Consider the following 18,832-nt stretch of genomic DNA (forward strand, 5'->3'; position numbering starts at 1 on the left):
ACATGTGACATCTTTTGTGTAGTACCTGATGGCATGTTATGACCTGAGATACTCCTGCAATGTTAATGTTTGAATTTGGGGCAGCAATGCAATGCTTGGTGTTAATGTCTGAATTTGAGGCAGTAATGCAGTAAATGCAATGCAATCTATTCATGTCTGAGATGATCACAGAAAAGCAGTATGCAGTGCTACTATGCCATAAATGTGAATTTGTTCTTATGCAAACTTATGTTGCAATTACAAGTTGCTTGCTAACTTTAACCATTTTCCAGAAATTAAGGCTATATCACCAAATGCCATTACTGCCATTCCAATTTATTCCAAATGTCACTCCAAACTACCAGACAAGGTCCACATACATAATTTCTTAAGGCTCATATTACTGCCAAATGCATCCATACATCACATGCCATCACTTAGCATTTCACACTTAGGATTGCACTAAAATCTAACATACATAGCACCAACCAAAACAACAACAGCAAATGCTAAAGCATACATCAACATGTTCATACATTTCTGTTGTTGAGTAATCCTATCAACTAAAACAGTTTGTAGCTTCTATCTGCTCAAGAGCTGCTCTCAATGATTCAAGCTCATTGCTTTCTTTGCTACGGCTCACTGCCCTGTTCTTCAAGGCTTCATCCCTGTTGTCCTGGAGATGAGCCTTTAGCCCATTGATTTCTTCTCTTGCAGTCCACACAGCATTCCTCAAATTAAGCAACAATTGCTTCCAATATGGATCTCACTCAGGGTCATGCCACTCCCAAAAATCGCAACCACCAGTCTACACAAATAAATGTATAATCCAAGGTCGAATGAGTTTGAAACCAAACAAATGAGCCAAAACAAAAATAAATAGAAATTTACTCACACGCGCATTGTAGCATGTGAAATATCTTCTCCCGGGGTTACCCACACTCCACGAAATCCACCTAGCCGCCTTCACTTTGCAGTCACAAAACACTGGCAGCTCGTAATCGAGAGGCCCCTCCCTATATGGTACTGGCGGCTGCATCCTTCCTGGTTCACGACCTTCAACCCAAGAAGACGACACCGAGCCCCGGGACGTACCTGAGCTCGTCATCATGCCAACGAGGTCGAGGTGGCCGTACTGCACACCGTCGCCGCCGCGTCCGTGGTGGAGATCTCCGGCCCCGTCGCCTCTGACCACACCACTCTCGCCGCCGTGCAAGAGTCGCAGACGAGATCGCCTGTGCTAGGGTTCTCACGAGAAGGGGAAATTTTTCTGGGTCAAGGCTATAAACCAGGCGCGACTCAGCTGACTCAGCCACCTTGCCACGTTGGACTGCCATGTGCGCACGACTCCGGTCAAAACCACCCCAATGTGTGCTTAAGGGGGTTAAGTATCCGGTTTTAATAGTTCGGGGTACGAAATGACTGGTTTTCGACTTCGGGGGGGGGAGGGTTCGGTCAACCACGATAGTACAGGGGGTAAAACATACTTTTTCCGAGGAAAAATAACAGACTTAAATAATACAGTCACAAACTCTTGCTAGGATGTATTTAACAAGGATAACCATGTAATCAGCCACATCCGTTTGGTTTGTATGAGATTTGCAGGAACGAAAACAATTTAAAAAAGAGGTAATACTTTGTGTCATTTCACAATCCTAGATCCTATTTGAGGAGCTTAAGGGATCAATTGGCACAAACCAATGATTTCAACTCCACTCAAAAGAAAATGGAGCTGGCTGAAGTGCTCTCACCAACTAAGATAGATGGAATTGAGTTTAGGGAGCTCCATAACTCCACTCCAGACGTAACTCCTAAAATTAAATTTATGAGTTAGAGCCCTACCAAACGGGTCCTAAGATTCAAAAGCTAGGTTTCTTTTATAGCTTCTAATTCATCTTTTATTTTACATGTATAAATTCTCATAATATGACTAATAATCTAAACTATTTTTCTTTAAATAAGGGAGACTTGAGATTCTAGAAAAGGCTGCGGCTGCTAGAAGATTTTCAAGCTCCAAGTCATAACTCTTAATATTAAGTCCTTTTGCCTATATATTCCATCTAATACTACTACTGTACTAAACTATATTAACTTTTAGCTATGTATCTGGACAAGAGTATTTTAAACACATAGCTAATTATCTTAGGAGAAATTGTATTACATTTGATCTTGGCCCAAAATTTGCGTTTTGAAGTATCTATATAGAAATGTCCGATAGACCACCGTTAAGGATTTAGGCATGGGATATAGAAATGTCCGATATAGATGGCCATATGGCCCGAGGCTCACGGCCCGGCCCAAAGCACGCAATTTTGGCCCAGCCCAAGCACGGCATGGCCCGACTAGGGTGTGCCCGTGCCGGCCCGGCCCAACAGCCGAGCCGTGCCTAGGCTGCACCCTCGGCACGGTGGGCCAGCCCAGCACAGCCCGATCAAAAAAAATATAGGGACGCAAAATAGACTTAAATAATCATATAAGGCAAATGCCCAAAACAAGAGGTATACAAATTTTTCAGCCATTTAAACACAACCACAGAGTTGAGGGACCAAAAATAGACTTTTTCTATGAGGAAGCACAATAGGCTATCGTGCCTTCGGGCTGGCCCAGCATGGCCCGAGTAGTATTGGGCCGTTCCTGGGCCATGTATGCCGCTCGTGGGCTGGCACGGCACGGTCCGGTGTGCCGATCGGGTCTTGCCGACCCGACAAGCCTCGGCCCAGGCATAGTCGGGCTTGAGCCGTGCAGTGCTGGGCGGCCCAGATGGCCATCTATAATGTCCGATATCCCCATCCATAGGCCGGCCTAGCCTAAATGCGCCGAAAGAAGCCGCCCATCTATAATGCCCGATATCCCCATCCACATGCCGGCCTAGCCTAAATGCGCCGAAAGAAGAGCGAGGGAGAGGAGGAATGTGTATCTTAATTGAAAAAAAAAACTTAAAAAGTTAATTAAAATCATATTAATCTTTCTTAAGTGTAAAATAATTAATACCTAAATTAATCACATGTTAATGGCTTGCCTCAATTTACGTGTCTTCTCAATCTTTTTCTTTCCCCTCTCTCAAACACACCACACGCCACACATTGTTCTGTGTAGGATATCAAGAGAATTGTACAGAGGTATTGTCAGGTATAAAATGTGTAGAACCAATCACCATGCCTGTTGCCAAACTTTGAATTATTACAGTTCATGGATAATACAGTTGCAGCAACATTATTCGAGCAGTACAGAACCTCAAACAATTTCATTTTCGTGCTGCCTAATCGCTTCTAGCAGAAAAATGAAGTCGAAACATCCATTATAAGGTACAAACTACACAAACTATGATCCTGCAATCATCTCTCCTATCAGCGAGCTAACAAGAAAAATCACGATTTGGCGGCATCGTTGACTCATCTGTGTCAGGGTTGGATACAGCAAACTCAAAAGGTTGAAACCAATCAGCCCGAATCTAATCCTGCATACATCAAGCTAATGACATATTACACAAACAGCAGTAGATCGTCCCAGAGAAAGGAATTCACAACATGGCTGAGTTTTATCCCGAGAAGTTGTTGAACATGGTCAACAACCTCAGTAAATGCCAGGAATAACCCTGCACGGTACTTTGTTGCAGTACATCTTCCAATACTTGCCATACCTGTCAGAATGCATAAAACTCACGTCAGAATCAGGATGAAAACGAGCGAATAGTTTCCGTCCGCTCTAGAGAAAAACAAATACGGATACAATTCAAAATGGATAATCCAGATACGGATAAGAATATCAGTTAGACATGCATTTATACCGGTAATGTTGTACATGTTGAACTTAACTAGCATTGTTTAGTCTATGATGAAACGTTTTATGTAATATGAGTTAATTATGTATGATTGTATTTGTTTTTATTAAAAGTTTAGGTGGTTTCGTGTTCCGAGAAATATTTGTTTCCGTATTCATGTCCAATCATATTTGGTCCTTATTTGTATTTGAGATAATTTGTATTTGTTTCCTTATCCAACTAAAATATGAAAACGGATATGGTACGAGCTTTATCCGTCCATATCCTCTCCATTTTAATCCCTACTCAGAATCAACCATCAGGGATAAAACTTGCACAACTAGGCTGTTCCCAGAAATTATCCTCTACACTAATAAGCTTTAATATTTGGAACATGTGCTTCTATCAGTGTGAAACATTAGCTAAAATGTTGAATCATTCAACTTATATATTACAGGTGGTAAAGTTTACTTACTTTGATGAGCATCGGTCATCATCCCTTTTAGCTCGGTCGAACAGCAATATGGTCAGAAAGATCACATAGAAGTACGGCAGGAACTACACGAAAGCAGGGACCACAGTTATTACCATCCTGGCTAAAGTCGAGATAAATTGTAATCAGGGTGTGCTTACATGATCAAAAAGAGCTGGAACTGTCCAGAAAAAAGCAGATAGAATCTCTGGAACATAGTGAAAATGACGAGACAAGCCCCACCTGTCCAAATGGAAAATGAGGGTGCATGCTCAAAAGCCATTCATTGCCTCTATTGAAACAAACATGGTACAAATCACTTTTGATGAACTATGTAAAGAAGAAATGACGAATATATTAACCATCCAGAAGTCAAGAGAAGACTGCTTTTTGTTTCTCCATTTGTAGTCTGATAGGAAGCAACAATCTAAAGTTCCACCAAAATAAAGACGTCAGCAATGTTATAAACATGCTATTTGTTAATTTGGAAGCAGCTAAATATTTAATGCTTCAACCTTAGATGGAGCTTTGCCCCATATTGAGCATTTCCCATTTGTCCGACGGAATTCTTGGCGCTGACGATCACAGTCATAGTTTATATATATGCACAATATTCCAGCAAGGAGAATTGAGAGTGCTAGCTGCAACAAATTTAACAGATATTCATTTCAACTGTTAGACAACAATCACAAATCATCATCTGGTAGAACTAAACAGTATATTCAAATACAATTAACACATGAAAGAAAAACATTCTGAAAGATGAACCTGGGGACCCAAATTCACAGGGTGGTTGACAAGGTACATTCCAGGAGAGGTGTATATTGATGGAACCCATACCAAGCATCCCCAGCAAATGTAGAAACCAGCTGGTAGGAAATATATGTCAGCAAAATAGTGCATGCTTGCAAATTAAAAGTTGAGTGCTGTATCAATTAATCACACGACAATACCAATCCAATCCTGGCTTCTCATTTCAAACTTACATCTTCATGGATTATTAGAATAAAATACCTTGGCATCATCAAATTTGTCATGGTGGTTCAAATAGTTCACTTTATTTACATCTTCCAGGGATTATTAGAATAAAATACACCTTGGCTTCATCAAATTTGTCATGGTGGTTCTAATAGGTCACTGTAAACTAAGAAACTAAGTATCTAGTAATCGAACTTGTACAATTGATTCAAGTGAGGTCACTAAGTGCGTTTTTTTTTATAATTGGGGGTGGTATCAGGCCTAGGACAGCTAGGGCCTCAGGCCCTAGGGCTTGAGATTTTTGTCATGGCATCCATATGTTAGCTACTAGGTGCAGTGAGATACCCATCCAATCTGATCTGTAGAACATAAATCCAAGGTACATCTTTTGCCCCTCCAAAAAAAAAATCCATGCCGATACCTTGATGCTAATGTGTCCTTACGCAATGCCCTCTCTTACCCACCCCTTGCTTTGATGGGTCCTTATCTAGCAAATAGAGTTGGTGCTGCCGCCGGCGGCTTCTCTTTTTGCAAAACATGTAACTTACACCGTTGTGTTCGATCCACACAACTAATTAAATGCATCTACGAGGATCAGTAACTGATGAACTTGTTAAGATACACTGATGAAAGCATTTCTGCAATGATTGACTGAGGTTTACAGGGTCATGTATCTTCAAGTTTACATGCAAAACCTCTTTGAAATAGTAATAACTGGTAATGGCCCAGAAGTTTTATGATGATGATGTGGTAACCTAGAAAAATCAATATTAACAGTCTTCACATTTTGTCGTATATAAATTTATTAAGTTCACTTGTGTATTACTTTATTTAACTTTATTATTATTTGGGGGGTTGGGGGGAGGGGGTTGTGGTTATCTTCGCAGGTCAACTTAGCTTGTCTCACTATGAGACAGTTGAGTTAATTACACCATTTAAGCACTTGCATACATCACGGTGACATCCTTTGAATGTAAGGAGCTACTATTCTTAACTTTAAAGAACATGAATAAATTTGTAGAATTAACCTACATACAGCATTTCATTTTGGAGAAAATTTCTTTTCAAACATCATATTTTGAAACGTTAAGATGCATGTAATTAAAAACATAGGAGCTACCAACCTCTATCATGAGCAATGTCCATAGTGCACCAGTATCCAGATTCCCACCAGAAGAACTTGGTGACATAGATCAACATCAATGCAGTATTCACAAGCATTGAATCTGCAACTCGGCCATTCATTTCATACTGCATTGCAAAGTTCAAAGAAATCAACTAAGTTTAGTGGATAACTTAATCATATAATGTTAACAAAAGCTTTCTATCTTTTACATTCCCATTGTACTATTTTAGAGCACATAAGTGAGTTCTATGTACAAAAGTACTAGATATTGGATAGCAACCAAAGCATAGATGTGCCTCTAAGTTGCAAGCTAGCATATCACCAGAGTATTATAGTATTCTGACCTGCTTTATGCAGTAGGTTACAGCAAGAACAGCCCAGGACATCATCCCAAAACGGCAGTTTGTGAACACTTTGATATCAAAGTGCTTACCAATGCGAGGATATAGTTCCATTCCCTGGAATGTTACATGTTATATACACAAGTAAAGAAAAATTCATGTAAAATCAAAATAATGAAAATACCTCCCCACAAAAAAAGAGAAAATAAATAATAAACACTATCACTGTGTATCAATTATCAAATATAAACACAGGTGAAGAATGTCATCGCTAATACAATACTAATGATAGAACAAGTCCATATAATTGATCGATCTAATTAACCCATCACATGCAAGAAATGTAACTCACCCAGTAGAAATCAATTATCACATTCCCTGAGGATCCAGAATCAGATGAAGATGGAGCAAGATGACCCTAAATGGAGAAAAAAGAAGGGTAGCCCATCAATAAACGAAGCATGGTACATATCTACATAAAGAATAACAAGCCTAATAAATAAGCTCACCTTTATGTACAGAAAAATACAGAACACAAAGCTTCCAAATACAAGAGCAGAGTATATTTCCCCCAAGTGATCGTATACTATTGCAGGGTTAAAAATTCCAAACCTGACAGATGATAAAATGGTTTAGGCGAATAGTGGCTATACAAATGATAATTGTACAATAAAAGGCTTTGAATCACCATGGTGTAGCTTACAAAAAGGGTTGTCACAAACACAATATAAAAATAAAATAAATATAATTTGAAAATATGCAGAACAAGTTATTAATGGTTTCCTGATTCCTCCATTGTGTAATGTACCAAAATCATGGGTGAAATATTAATATGTTATAGTGCTCATCATATGCTAAGGTGCATCGAAGCTCCTTCATCAATTTGAGCCTCGTGCAAGGCGTGCATTAATCCAGGATAACAACTACTCTACTCAAATTTGAAAGGGAGAAAATAATGCAACAAACAAGCCCATGTTTAAGTGCTCTAAGTTGCCTGTGTGTGCTTTTGCTAGAGTTCACTCCCAAGTCCCAACTTCCATGGTGGTGCTTTTAATGAGAACGGATAGTACCCAAAAGCATCCGCAGTGGATAGCATGGGCAAGATGGTAAGAAGGTGGGGACCACACGGCTTAACCTAGCAACTTCAGGTAAAAAAATTGGTGCCAAGCTCCAAGAGTTGATTTGTGTTTGGGTGGCATTAGTAACTATTTTAACTTCAAAATAAACTAAGGTATGTTGGAATGTTTGTGGGACAGTATGGCACCTTGAGTCCTCGAGAATTAAACAACCACAACAGGCAACCAAAGAAGTGTGTATGAAATTGTCCTGTCAGCCATCATGATAATGGGGAAGCTATAGTTGCTACAGTTGAGAAAATGCTGTTTATTAAGCATGGTATTTTAAATTAGATCGAAGTCAGGAGAACATAATGGCTATACATTCAAAGCTACTTTTCACAATCACTAGCTAACAAATTCCGGCTGACCACTATCATATAAATAGTATAGATAGGCATAGTTATCGAGGGAACAAGCAAGCATGGACAGACAGACAATTTGCTAGATGGCTGAACAGAGAAGGCAGGTGAATGTTGAGTGTCGTAATCCCAAGTTTTGAACTGTATCCTCAATCAGCAGGTCCACATAAGGAAAGAAGACTATCTTACCACCACAGGCTCAGGTATGTTATCAAGGTCACTGCATATGCTTGTAAGCCATTTGCCTGAAAGAAAGAGAGCAAAAAAAAAACAGAGAAAACGATAATTATTAACTAAAAGGACATGAGCAAAAAATACTATCACAATAGTCTTTTTCTTTTTTCGGGGGGGGGGGGGGGGGGGTGGTAAAATAAGGTGAGACGTTTCTCTCCATTTCGGAGAGGCTAGAGCAATGCATTTGAGAAGAGAGTCCATGGCAGCCAGCACAAGGCACCTTGTAGACGGGCACGTTGCCCGAGGGGGAGACGGGGCCCTCGAAGCGCTTCCCGGGGAGGAGAAGCTGCAGCGCGGCCTCGAAGAGGCCGAAGCCGAAGATGATCTTCCAGGCGGCCATGGTTGGCATGGGCCAGATGGCCTTGAGCCCCTCCAGCACCCCGTGCTCGCGGAGGTGCTCGTACGCCCGCACCACGGATCCGTCCGCGTGCACCATCGTGTACCACCTGCAACGCCCCCGCACGCACGCGCACGCACGCACGCACGCAAAACCCAAAAAAATCTCGGGGGTCAGGTCACAGATCGGGTGCGGAGGAGAGGGAGATGCGGCGCGGCGCTTACAGGAGGATGACGAAGGGCGGGCAGAGGGAGAGGAGGGAGAGCATGGAGGCGTAGGTGACGAGCGCCGAGTGCACCGTCTTGGGCGGCGTGGAGGCTGGCGCCTTCGCCGCGGCGGCGGAGGCCCTAGGCTTGGCCATGGCCCGCGTCGATCTGAGCGACAGTGGAGGAAGGAGATCGAGTGAGGCGCCGAGACGAGAGGAGAGGAAGCGGCTTGACTTGGCTCTGGCTCCTCGTCTCCCCTGCCTTCCTAGTATGCGTGGGTGGGGCAGAGACAGACGGGGCCCAACAGGGTGGAATGCCCGTGCCGGCGAGTGTTTTTGTGTGTGGATTGTGGGTGTGGATCGGTGGTTCTCGCGCGGATCGGAGGGCGGCGCGTGCGTCGGGATTTCCGCCCCAACGCAACGCGCCCAAGGGGAGGGGATGGATGGATGGATGGGAATCTTTGCGACGTGCATGGCCTGCAAGTACGCGACGAAGCGACGGCACTGTTTTCTGTTTATTTGTGTCCACTGCTATGCCTGGCCGTATGACACGGGGGGATATTTCGTGTTTTCCTTGGTACTGTAGGGGGGGTGATACGGTGATGGGTGATGAGCGCTTTGTCAGAGTATTTCAATATTTGCCAATTGTATCGGGAGTTTTTTTAAGCTAGGAAAACCGTGGTCTGGGTCTGTTGGAAGTATATTTATTTCATATACTGCCAATTGACAGTCACACACATGGTCTCATGTAACTGTCAATTGTGACTGTCAATTGTGAGCAGGTCGGAGGATAAGTGATTAGGGATTTCTTATTTAAAGGACAAATACCCATCGTTGTATTCTATAATTAGAAGAAAATTTAAATGACAAATTCCTCTTTGAATTCAATTTGATCTGGAAAAAACTTCCATCTACCAATCGGCTTCTTTTCTTAACCGAATCAACTAATTTTGGTGTTAATACGATCCGATTCATTTTTATCCCCACTGAGACCAATGGGACCCACTCTAATTTCTCCCACACACATTATAACCATTGTACTCTTTCCGTCCCAAAATGTAGCAACCTAGGATGGGATGAGACCCATTATAGGAATTTGAATCTGGACATGGGGCCATAACTGCTATTTTGCTATATTTTGGGACGGAGGTAGTAGGAAGATCCATATTTGCTACTACTACTTACGGTGGACCACACCCTTATTGTCAACTGTTACACATCATTGGCCTTGCCCTTAATGTGTGAGAGATAAGAGCAGTTAGCCAGGTACAATAGCAGACTATTAAGCTAACTATAAACATATTTTAAAGAGATAAAAGAGGAGAGAGAAGAGCAGTGAGCTACAGATTTATAATCAGCTGCAGGACGAACTCCAAGACGCAGTGTGTGTATGGCAGGTGGGACCATGTATCAATAGTGTAATATATGTTTATAGGTAAATATTGTATGAATTGGCTATTAAATCGACTATAGATGATTTGGAGTTAGTAGTTGGCTATACTTTTAAACTTGCTCTAAGACAACGAAACCTAGCCTCGTTGCAACCAGGAGGCCCTGTTTAGGTGGTGTTTGGATCCAGGGACTAAACTTGTCCCTGTCACATCGAATGTTTGGACATTAATTTGGAGTATTAAATATAGACTACTTACAAAACTAATTACATAAATGAGATGTAATTAATCCATAATTAACACATGTTTACTATAGCATCACATAGGTTAATCATGGGTTAGTTAGGCTCAATAGATTCGTCTCGCGAAATAGTCCAGGGTTATGGAATAGGTTTTATTAATAGTCTACGTTTAATACTTATAATTAGTGTCTAAACATCCGATGTGACAGGGACTAAAAATTTTTAGTCCCATCCAAACAGCCCCTTAGTTCCCAAAACAAAATTTTCACGCCGTCATAGAACATGCATAAAGTATTAAATGTAAGGAAAAAACAATTACACAGATTGCGTGTAAATTGCGAGATGAATCTTTTAAGCCTAATTGCGCCATGATCTGACAATGTGGTGCTACAGTAAACATTTGCTAATGACGGATTAATTAGGCTTAATAAATTTGTCTTGCAGTTCCCTAGTGAAATTTGTTTTGTTATTAGACTACATTTAATACTTCAAATGTGTATCTGTATATCCGATGTGATAACCAAACCCAAAAATTTTCCCCAACTAAACAAGGCCTATGAACAATAGAACAGAAGGCTGCTGCCTTGTCTCCTCTTCCTCCTGATTCTTCCCTTCCTCAAACACTCTATTTCTCTAGCCCCAAACTCCCAATCCCCTGCTACTTTCCAGTCCAATTGCAGGTGTTCTCCGCGGCAACAATTTGGAGATCCTGCTCACCTCCCAATCCGGTGCACGCCAAATGGAAGTACGACGAGGTCTAACAGCACAACAAACTCAACGCAGTACAGAAGAGAGAAGCTCCATACCCTGGTACAAACCTCCAGTAATAACCCAGGAAAGAAGAGGGAGAATAACATGCACAATGGACTGGACGTCTCCAGGCCTGCCTCTTGCTTATAATGGTTAATGGTGTGGTTTTATAAAACTTTATATAATACTATAATACCCGAAGTTATGTGTCACGTGCTAAAATCTCCGAGGTTTTGTGCAACTTAAACCATAATAGATGAAGCTTTCTAAAAATTACTCTATTAATTTCGAATTTCAAAATTAAGTTAATACATACTAAATTGAGATGTGTACATATTCATATTTATCAATTCTTGATATAAATTATTTAATCTTCTTGGATAATGAAGAGAAACTTAGACAAGGGCAAAAGTATCAATGCAAATGATAGTCCTACTTAGAAATCATATTATAATTGCCAAAGTTCAAAAAAAAAACCTATTTAGAGTGGGATTAGAACAACAATTATAATATTTTAAGTGATATTTGTTATAATGTCATCTCCCAGAGTGGGTATCCAATGTTCTGGAATAAAGATAAAGTATGTCCCCTTTTATCCCAAAATATAACGATTTGTAGTATTTAAAATTTATTCCACAATATGGCAACCTCTCCATATACTCACTTATCTCAACTATCACAACCATCTCATATTTAATTTCTCCATCTACTTCCATATCTTAACCAAGCACAACTATCTCCTATTTAATTTCACCTAATAGAATATACATGAATGCAAACAGATGTGCAAGAAATTACAGTTATATAAAGGGATATCACCTGACAAAATGGGACAATACACGGATATAACTGCTATCTCTGACCGTGATGGGCTCCCGTGCTCATAGATCCAATACCATTCACAGGTGAATAACATAGGCATACTTACATCCAGGCACTGATCAATGGACATGAAAACAAAACACGTATTTAAATACGAGGTCAAAGTGACACTTGGAAATATTGATATGAAAAATCCATTTTCAATCATGGCTAGCATGTGAATCGATTTGCTGTCCATCATGAAGATGCCCACCATGCTCCATCCATGTAGCTACTGCTTAGATTTTTGAGGTTTGAAAATGTTGTCCTCGTAGTATTTCAGTTCAGCGATGCTTTCTTTGATATCATTCATTGCCCTATGTTTTTTCCCTTTTTGAGGAGTTCGCTTCCTTTCTGCGAAGAACGTGGCAAAGGATGTCAAGTTTCATCGATATATTTGCACGATTTATTTCACATCACAGGAGATCTTGAATTTAGAATTTAATGATGCGTGGAAGATGCTGGCACAGCCAGCAACATGACCTTTGATAGAACAATGTCACTACATTGAACCTCAGTAGAACTAAAGCTCTAATTTGAGTTGGCGCAAAATCTAAACATCTCCTCCCTCTGTTGATTAACATAGGCGCACGTTGACTTCACACAAGGATATAGATGATAAAAACTTGAAATGCACCACAAATGTAATTATTTTGGGATTATGAAGATGTGGGTGGTAATACATAAATGCATATGAGAGAGAGAGAGAGAGAGAGAGAGAGAGAGAGAGAGAGTAAAAAAGATGCACAGTAATGAAACCTCATTAAAAAGCTTCATACAAGACAATTTTTAACAAGACCATTCAATTTCAAACTTTAGGACTTACATTTGTCAATGGAGGGAGCATAAAACAACAACTATCATGATGTTAAAATTTAACAGGGATATGTACCAGGCTAACAAATGCTGTCATTTGGCTAGTTTTTCTACTGAAACTGGAGATTTTTCTTTTTGTTTGGAAACAAACTGGAGTATTTATTCATGGCAATTGTTTAGTTACACCCTGGCTCTGTTTCATAATAGTTGTGTACTTTCACGACTTCAGTTAAGAAATCTAAAGTTTAGCAATTGCAATGATCCTACTCTTAGCTTGATTTTTAGTGTTGAGAGAGTGATTTACTAGTTGTAACGTGTCATCAAATAAGGGTATGTAAGGATCAAGATCATAGTAGGCTTGGAAGAATATTGGCATTGAATTGTTTTATTTGTCTTCTCAAACATCATAAATAAATAAAAAAAGTCTTCTCCATAGTATCATAATACGAGTTGCAATTCTTCATGGCATTGCAACACTTGAAGCAAAAATACTGTTAAGAAATAGGAAAACTGTATCCCTATTGGCAGACAAATAAGTGCAGTTACCAAATAAATTAATGGAATATCCCAGACTTGATAGGAATTAGGAAAACAGTCAAACACTAATACTCATCAGGCAGAACTTAAAAAATTTAGTTCACCTTTGGGGTACCATCTGATGCACAAAGCCATTATACTGCTCACATCAACAATAACGTGAGAGAAGATGGCTGCAAGCTGCGGCATATAATTCTGTAAAGAAAAGTATAAAATAGAAATATCATCCTCCAAGGGATTATAAGTCATATTTAAAATGGAAAAACCTTGCAAAAATGATCAATATGTTATGCCTAGTATCGCAAGAAATATTGAGCATATATTTGTGCAATAACATGCGTTCAGAGTGAAGAATTCATAATGGGCAGATGTGTTGGTCCATGACCAGAAAATGTCCCCAGAAAAAAATGCTCATCTCACTGTGTATCATTTCTCACTGTGTTGCACAAAGTAAAAGAAATAAAGCATCAATATCCCAGCTAGTATATGACACCTCTAAAGGGCAATTCTTACTAACCTTCAAAAATAGTAAATCCACATAAACAGAATTCCCAGCTATTAATGGAGGAGATGAACCAACATGCTTCTTAACAAAATCTAACACCTGCAAATGGACCAACAGAAGCTTCTATTACAAAAACATTAGTGTAACTATGTAATCTTTCAAGATACACATTAATTTATATCTTGTCATGGGCAAGCCACAGCCATGGAGGATGCAAGGGGCTCAGACAGGGGACGCTACCAGCAGCACCTAATTAGGATTTAAGATTTGTGCAGTTATCTCTAGCTCGTTACATAGTCATCATTCCATCAGGGAGTCAAGTAGACTAACCCCTGTAGTTCTGGGCGTAAACTAGACCTATAGGAATACAATATATTACTAGAGCCACTTATTCTGACAAATATCATATTATTCAGAATGAGGATAAGTAAATGAAACTATACTGCAAATTTAAATCATGATGACTATTTGATATAAATACATTTACCAAAATGTTATACGAAATGTGAGTTTCAAGTAGCAAATAGGCAACTAAAGAAGTCCTAAACTACACCAAAGGTTTAAACATTGAGACATATTGGTTGAGTGATGTAACTTCATAAGCATGTCTACCAATATGTTGAAAAATACGAGGGTAAACATATGCATACTTGTGTCTCTGCGTCATGCTCTGAAATCGTACTCTGTAGTACTCTCTGTGTCAATCCTACATAAGTTTCACATGTCATAAGATTAATATTTAGAAAATTAACACACAACAAGAAAATGGTACTTTGAATATAACAAACAACCTCTCTCTTAATGAAATGATACGCAGATCTCCTGTGTATTCAGGAAAAAAAATACAAACAATTTACCACTAGCTGCATGATGAGTTTTGCACCATTCATCCATGTTATCTAACAGATCTTTCTTCTGATTTATAACCAAATCAGGGCCCTGCATAACCAAAAACAGTCATGTCATAATATTCAATTGGCACCTGAACAAAGAACTAAGGAACAGACTAGATTAACAAATAGCTGTGGGTTTCATAACATATGATATTTGTAGCATTCAACGGTCACTCATCTAGTATTAATCAAAATAGCGGATGTGATGAAAAGAACACCATTGTGTTGTACGAATTACAGTATCCAGAATATATGTAGAACAAACTACGAAGGTATTTAAATTCAACTGCCACCTCTATTTGTTTTGTAAGTTTACCGTCCGTTATGATGCAAGCTATCTCCAATATCCGATCCTTTGCAACATCCAAACCTACATTATCCAATAAGTGAGTTCCCATTAGTCCTACCTAATTATTTTAGGTATGATGTAAAAAAGACAAAACATGATCTGAAATATATTTCTTTTAACTATACATAAAACAATTAATTGAGAGAAAGAGATGCAAAGAGTGATTAAATTCCCAACTGCAGCAACCATCATCAGATCAGAAATCAAACAACATTTAGCTATCACTACCAAAGTTCCAGTATTATCCTTCTTATTGGATGTTGAAGACCACCAACTAACCAATTATATAGGATATAGGAGATCTGGAGATAACCATATTTGGTTCGAAATTTGTTCTGTTGTTCATTAGAATCCAAGATTATAGCCCGACTAATGAAACCCACACATCAGAAATTTGATGTATGTCTCCCTTTTCACAATGAACAAGTGAACAATGGCTTGACACCATGTTAATAGACCACTGATATTCTGTGAAAAATGCTATATCATCCAGACCGAACAAGTGAACAATGGCTTGATACCATGTTAATAGACCACTGATATTCTGTTAAAAAATTACTGCTATATAATCCAGACCACTGAGCAATCTTGAATGATTTGTCATTTACATATCAACTGTGTGCATATATACTTATTAAAGGTCCATTAATAACGAAATGATACCATATCTCTCCTTAGAGAAACATTATAATAAAAATAATAAAACATTCTATTCTGAAGTATGATAAAAACACAAACTGTTAGGACGAAAAAAGTAATGAAAATGCAACATAAAAATGAATTCTTCCCATAATGTTGCAAGATAAACAAGTGATAACTCAAAAAACACACCAGTCATTTCCAAGTCTATCCACACCAAAGGCATCTGGTAATCACCAGATGATGATACAAGAGATCCTTCATCGTAATTTAGTACCAACGTGTCACTCAGCGCATTTTCACCTGCATGGTGGATGCAACATCTAACCCCATTAATGAATATATATTGATTGAGAATAAGAAATTCAATGGAAAGAATCGTATAAGACATGAACATAAGTGTCAGTTGTAGTTACAGGTAAGAAAAAGGGTCTTCCTTACATGTATCATAATGCTTTCATTTGCTTAATGAAAATTCCTTTATCTAATAAGATACATACCATGACGCTGGTAGACATGCTTATGGAACAAGTCCATTGTAAATAAATTTTCAACATAACAGAAAAGGAATTTATTCAAGATCAAACATCAAATATTCTAAAACATATAGGGCATGTGGTTATAATGTCAAAAGAGCAAAACATTTTGCAAGGCTAACTGAATTCAGTACAAAAGTAGGCACCGTGGTTTGCTGGATTTTTTTTTAATTCAAGTTAAATTGTAGTCCAGTGAACCCCCAGGCATACTATACAAAATGTAACTGCTTAAACTAAGAATACTGGAGTAAACATGAGTTACAGTAGCAATTCTCTATGCAGGAATAAAGCAGCGGAAATCTATATCAGCGTAATGCCATAATCCATTACTTAGTTTACTTTAGAAGAACAGGGGTAACAATCAGGTTTTACCGGCATCAGCCTCTTTGATGCTGGAAGATGTTTGGATCAGTGCTTCTTCTGTATCATCTGCTCCACCACCTTCACCATCTAGATGAAGAACCAAGAACTTGTTCGCAAGCTCACTCATCTCCCAAATTTCTCTTTCAGCTAATTTAATCCACGCACCAAACTTCTGAAAAGAAAACGAGCACAGATTGAATACCATCAAACACATGTAGGTCCTCGGAGGTTCAAACAAATTAGCTGCCTAGTAGTGGATACATGCAAGAAAAGTAAAGCTAGCATATCACTACCTCTTTCAACATCATGTTTAGGAAGTTGTCACCATATAGTAATATATTAGTTAATCTTTGTACACTTCGCCCCCAAAAGCAAGAACGCTTTACCTTTCCCACCCCTACTCTGAGGTTTACAAGCTGCACGAGGAGATTAAGGCCCCGCCCTTGTTGAAATTGCTCGATAACAGACTCCTCCTCCCTCGGCGAAGGTGCGCACCGGCGGTCGGCGGTCGGCGGCCGGCAGCGGCAGACGCGGAATCGCACGCACGGGCACGGAGCAACCGAGGCTGAGGTTGGTTTAGGGAGGAAGCGCTGCCGGGGGACGCCGGAGAGCTGGTGGCCCTTTCCCCACCGTGACCAACCTCGGTGGACTTAAGTTGGGCCAACATCGGTGGCTTCGGCCCAACAGAGCGGAGCCGAACTGCAATGAAAAAAAAGGGGAAAACATCCAATTTTGGATGGTGGTTTCGTTCCACACGACAGGTTGACATGGTCTTCATCTGTTGTGGCCCCTATGTGGTGCTTATATGTCATTACAGTTATAAACAAAATATAAATAATTCATGAGTCCCATCTACCAGTGACATAGCTAATGCCAGTCCAATCCTCCTAAGCAATCGTTGGTGGTGGCGTCTTTGTTTGCTGAAGCTCCTTTGCTACTGTCGCCGATGTGCCACCGGCCTTCTCTCACAACCTGCCATCATGCTTCAAGCTCCTTGCGCATGCAACAAGGGTGATGAGGGAGACAAGGGACAGCTTAGAGACTGTGTGGCGAGTGTCTCCTAGAGCTACATTCTAACAACTGGTGCAAATTGTTGTCATGGTCATTGTAGCACGCAGTCGTGAAACCGTGACCGCCGATGACGCACTCATGTACCTAGTGGTCGCGGGCCTATGGATCTGCCACGTAGGCTTAGCTGCCTCGAACATCGCAATCCATGTCTGCGATAAGGTCCCCCGAGTACATGCCGTGGTGTTTGAGGTCTCTGACGTTGCCATTCTCGTTGTAGCTTCAATCATCCCGTTACTTTGTTGCTACACCTCGTCCTACTCACCATCTCCGACATCAATGATGACATCGAGCCAGAGAAGATACTACAAAACAAAAATAAATGCCTTTGGGTCCAATTTCGTGTGTGTCCCTGCGGATTACCGTATCCATATCAATCAATTCTAAATTGCACAAGTTTGTACTCAGTAGGATCGAATATAAGGACCAACCTACCAGAGAGGGTGAATGATACGAACAGTAAAAACCAAATCCTTTTGTAGAATTAAAAAACCCTCAAATCTGGTGGAGTGGAGATGCGACCGGTCAAACTGTTGGATCAATGTTTGTTAGACTATTGATGTGCCGCACTACCTTGCCGCTAGTCAAACCGCCTTGGAGCCTCCGGCCAGACTACTCGTCTGTTGTCTACTCGCTACCGCCAATTCGACCACTTGCTTGCTGCTGGTTAGATTGCCCGCTGGTCTGGCTGTCGAGATTTAGAAAAACTAGGTGATACCTCGCGCTTTGCTGTGGAATTGATGGATGGATATATGTGAAATATTGTACAAATGATGAATGTTGAAATGTTGTGAAAATGATGTGGGGGACAAGATGATGCGTCATGCTTATATAAAATTTAACATGTAAATTGCTAATGGGTGATGAGGTGACATACTTGCATATTGAGCTTTAGCTTTTAATAATTGCTAGTGGGTACAAAATATATAGAAAGTATAGATATGCCTCGATGAAACTCTTGAAAGTGGATCAG

The 18,832-nt window shown here is 40.0% G+C and overlaps 2 protein-coding genes across 3 annotated transcripts; both read right to left on the reverse strand.

The window, feature by feature from the left end:
- Positions 1-3,116: 3,116 nt before the first annotated feature.
- Positions 3,117-9,215, reverse strand: LOC4329318 (7-dehydrocholesterol reductase). 2 transcript variants are annotated; one of them, XM_015771895.3, is made up of 14 exons: positions 8,929-9,215; positions 8,588-8,813; positions 8,323-8,378; positions 7,166-7,268; positions 7,009-7,074; positions 6,660-6,773; positions 6,314-6,440; positions 4,980-5,080; positions 4,727-4,852; positions 4,574-4,638; positions 4,373-4,454; positions 4,215-4,297; positions 3,552-3,619; positions 3,117-3,436 (listed from the first exon to the last, which is right to left on the reverse strand). In XM_015771895.3, the coding sequence occupies exons 1-13, from the start codon at positions 9,063-9,065 to the stop codon at positions 3,553-3,555; spliced, it is 1,353 nt and encodes a 450-aa protein (XP_015627381.1). In that variant the 5' UTR covers positions 9,066-9,215; the 3' UTR covers positions 3,117-3,436; position 3,552. The 2 variants fall into 2 exon arrangements, with proteins under 2 accessions (XP_015627381.1, XP_015627380.1); XM_015771894.3 differs by having other exon boundaries at positions 3,117-3,619.
- A 2,862-nt stretch (positions 9,216-12,077) lies between these two features.
- LOC4329319 (oligoribonuclease) lies at positions 12,078-17,386 on the reverse strand. The gene is made up of 9 exons (XM_015768221.3): positions 17,178-17,386; positions 16,801-16,963; positions 16,085-16,195; positions 15,198-15,274; positions 14,869-14,950; positions 14,662-14,717; positions 14,024-14,110; positions 13,611-13,701; positions 12,078-12,507 (listed from the first exon to the last, which is right to left on the reverse strand). Exons 2-9 carry the CDS (start codon positions 16,916-16,918, stop codon positions 12,386-12,388), a joined length of 744 nt encoding a protein of 247 aa, XP_015623707.1. The 5' UTR covers positions 16,919-16,963; positions 17,178-17,386; the 3' UTR covers positions 12,078-12,385.
- Between the last annotated feature and the right edge of the window lie 1,446 nt (positions 17,387-18,832).

Source organism: Oryza sativa, chromosome 2 (assembly GCF_034140825.1).
Source record: "Oryza sativa Japonica Group chromosome 2, ASM3414082v1".
NCBI lineage: Eukaryota > Viridiplantae > Streptophyta > Magnoliopsida > Poales > Poaceae > Oryza > Oryza sativa.

Coding starts and splice junctions, on each gene's coding strand:
- LOC4329318 (XM_015771895.3), bottom strand. CDS start 9,065: ATGGCCAAGCCTAGGGCCTCCGCCGCCGCGGCGAAGGCGCCAGCCTCC. Junction 7,269..8,322: donor ACATACCTGAGCCTGTGGTG/GTAAGATAGTCT, acceptor ATCATCTGTCAG/GTTTGGAATTTTTAACCCTG. Junction 4,455..4,573: donor CTTCTCTTGACTTCTGGATG/GTTAATATATTC, acceptor CCATTTGGACAG/GTGGGGCTTGTCTCGTCATT.
- LOC4329319 (XM_015768221.3), bottom strand. CDS start 16,918: ATGAGTGAGCTTGCGAACAAGTTCTTGGTTCTTCATCTAGATGGTGAA. Junction 16,196..16,800: donor CATCAAAGAGGCTGATGCCG/GTAAAACCTGAT, acceptor TCCACCATGCAG/GTGAAAATGCGCTGAGTGAC. Junction 15,275..16,084: donor GATAGACTTGGAAATGACTG/GTGTGTTTTTTG, acceptor TGGATAATGTAG/GTTTGGATGTTGCAAAGGAT.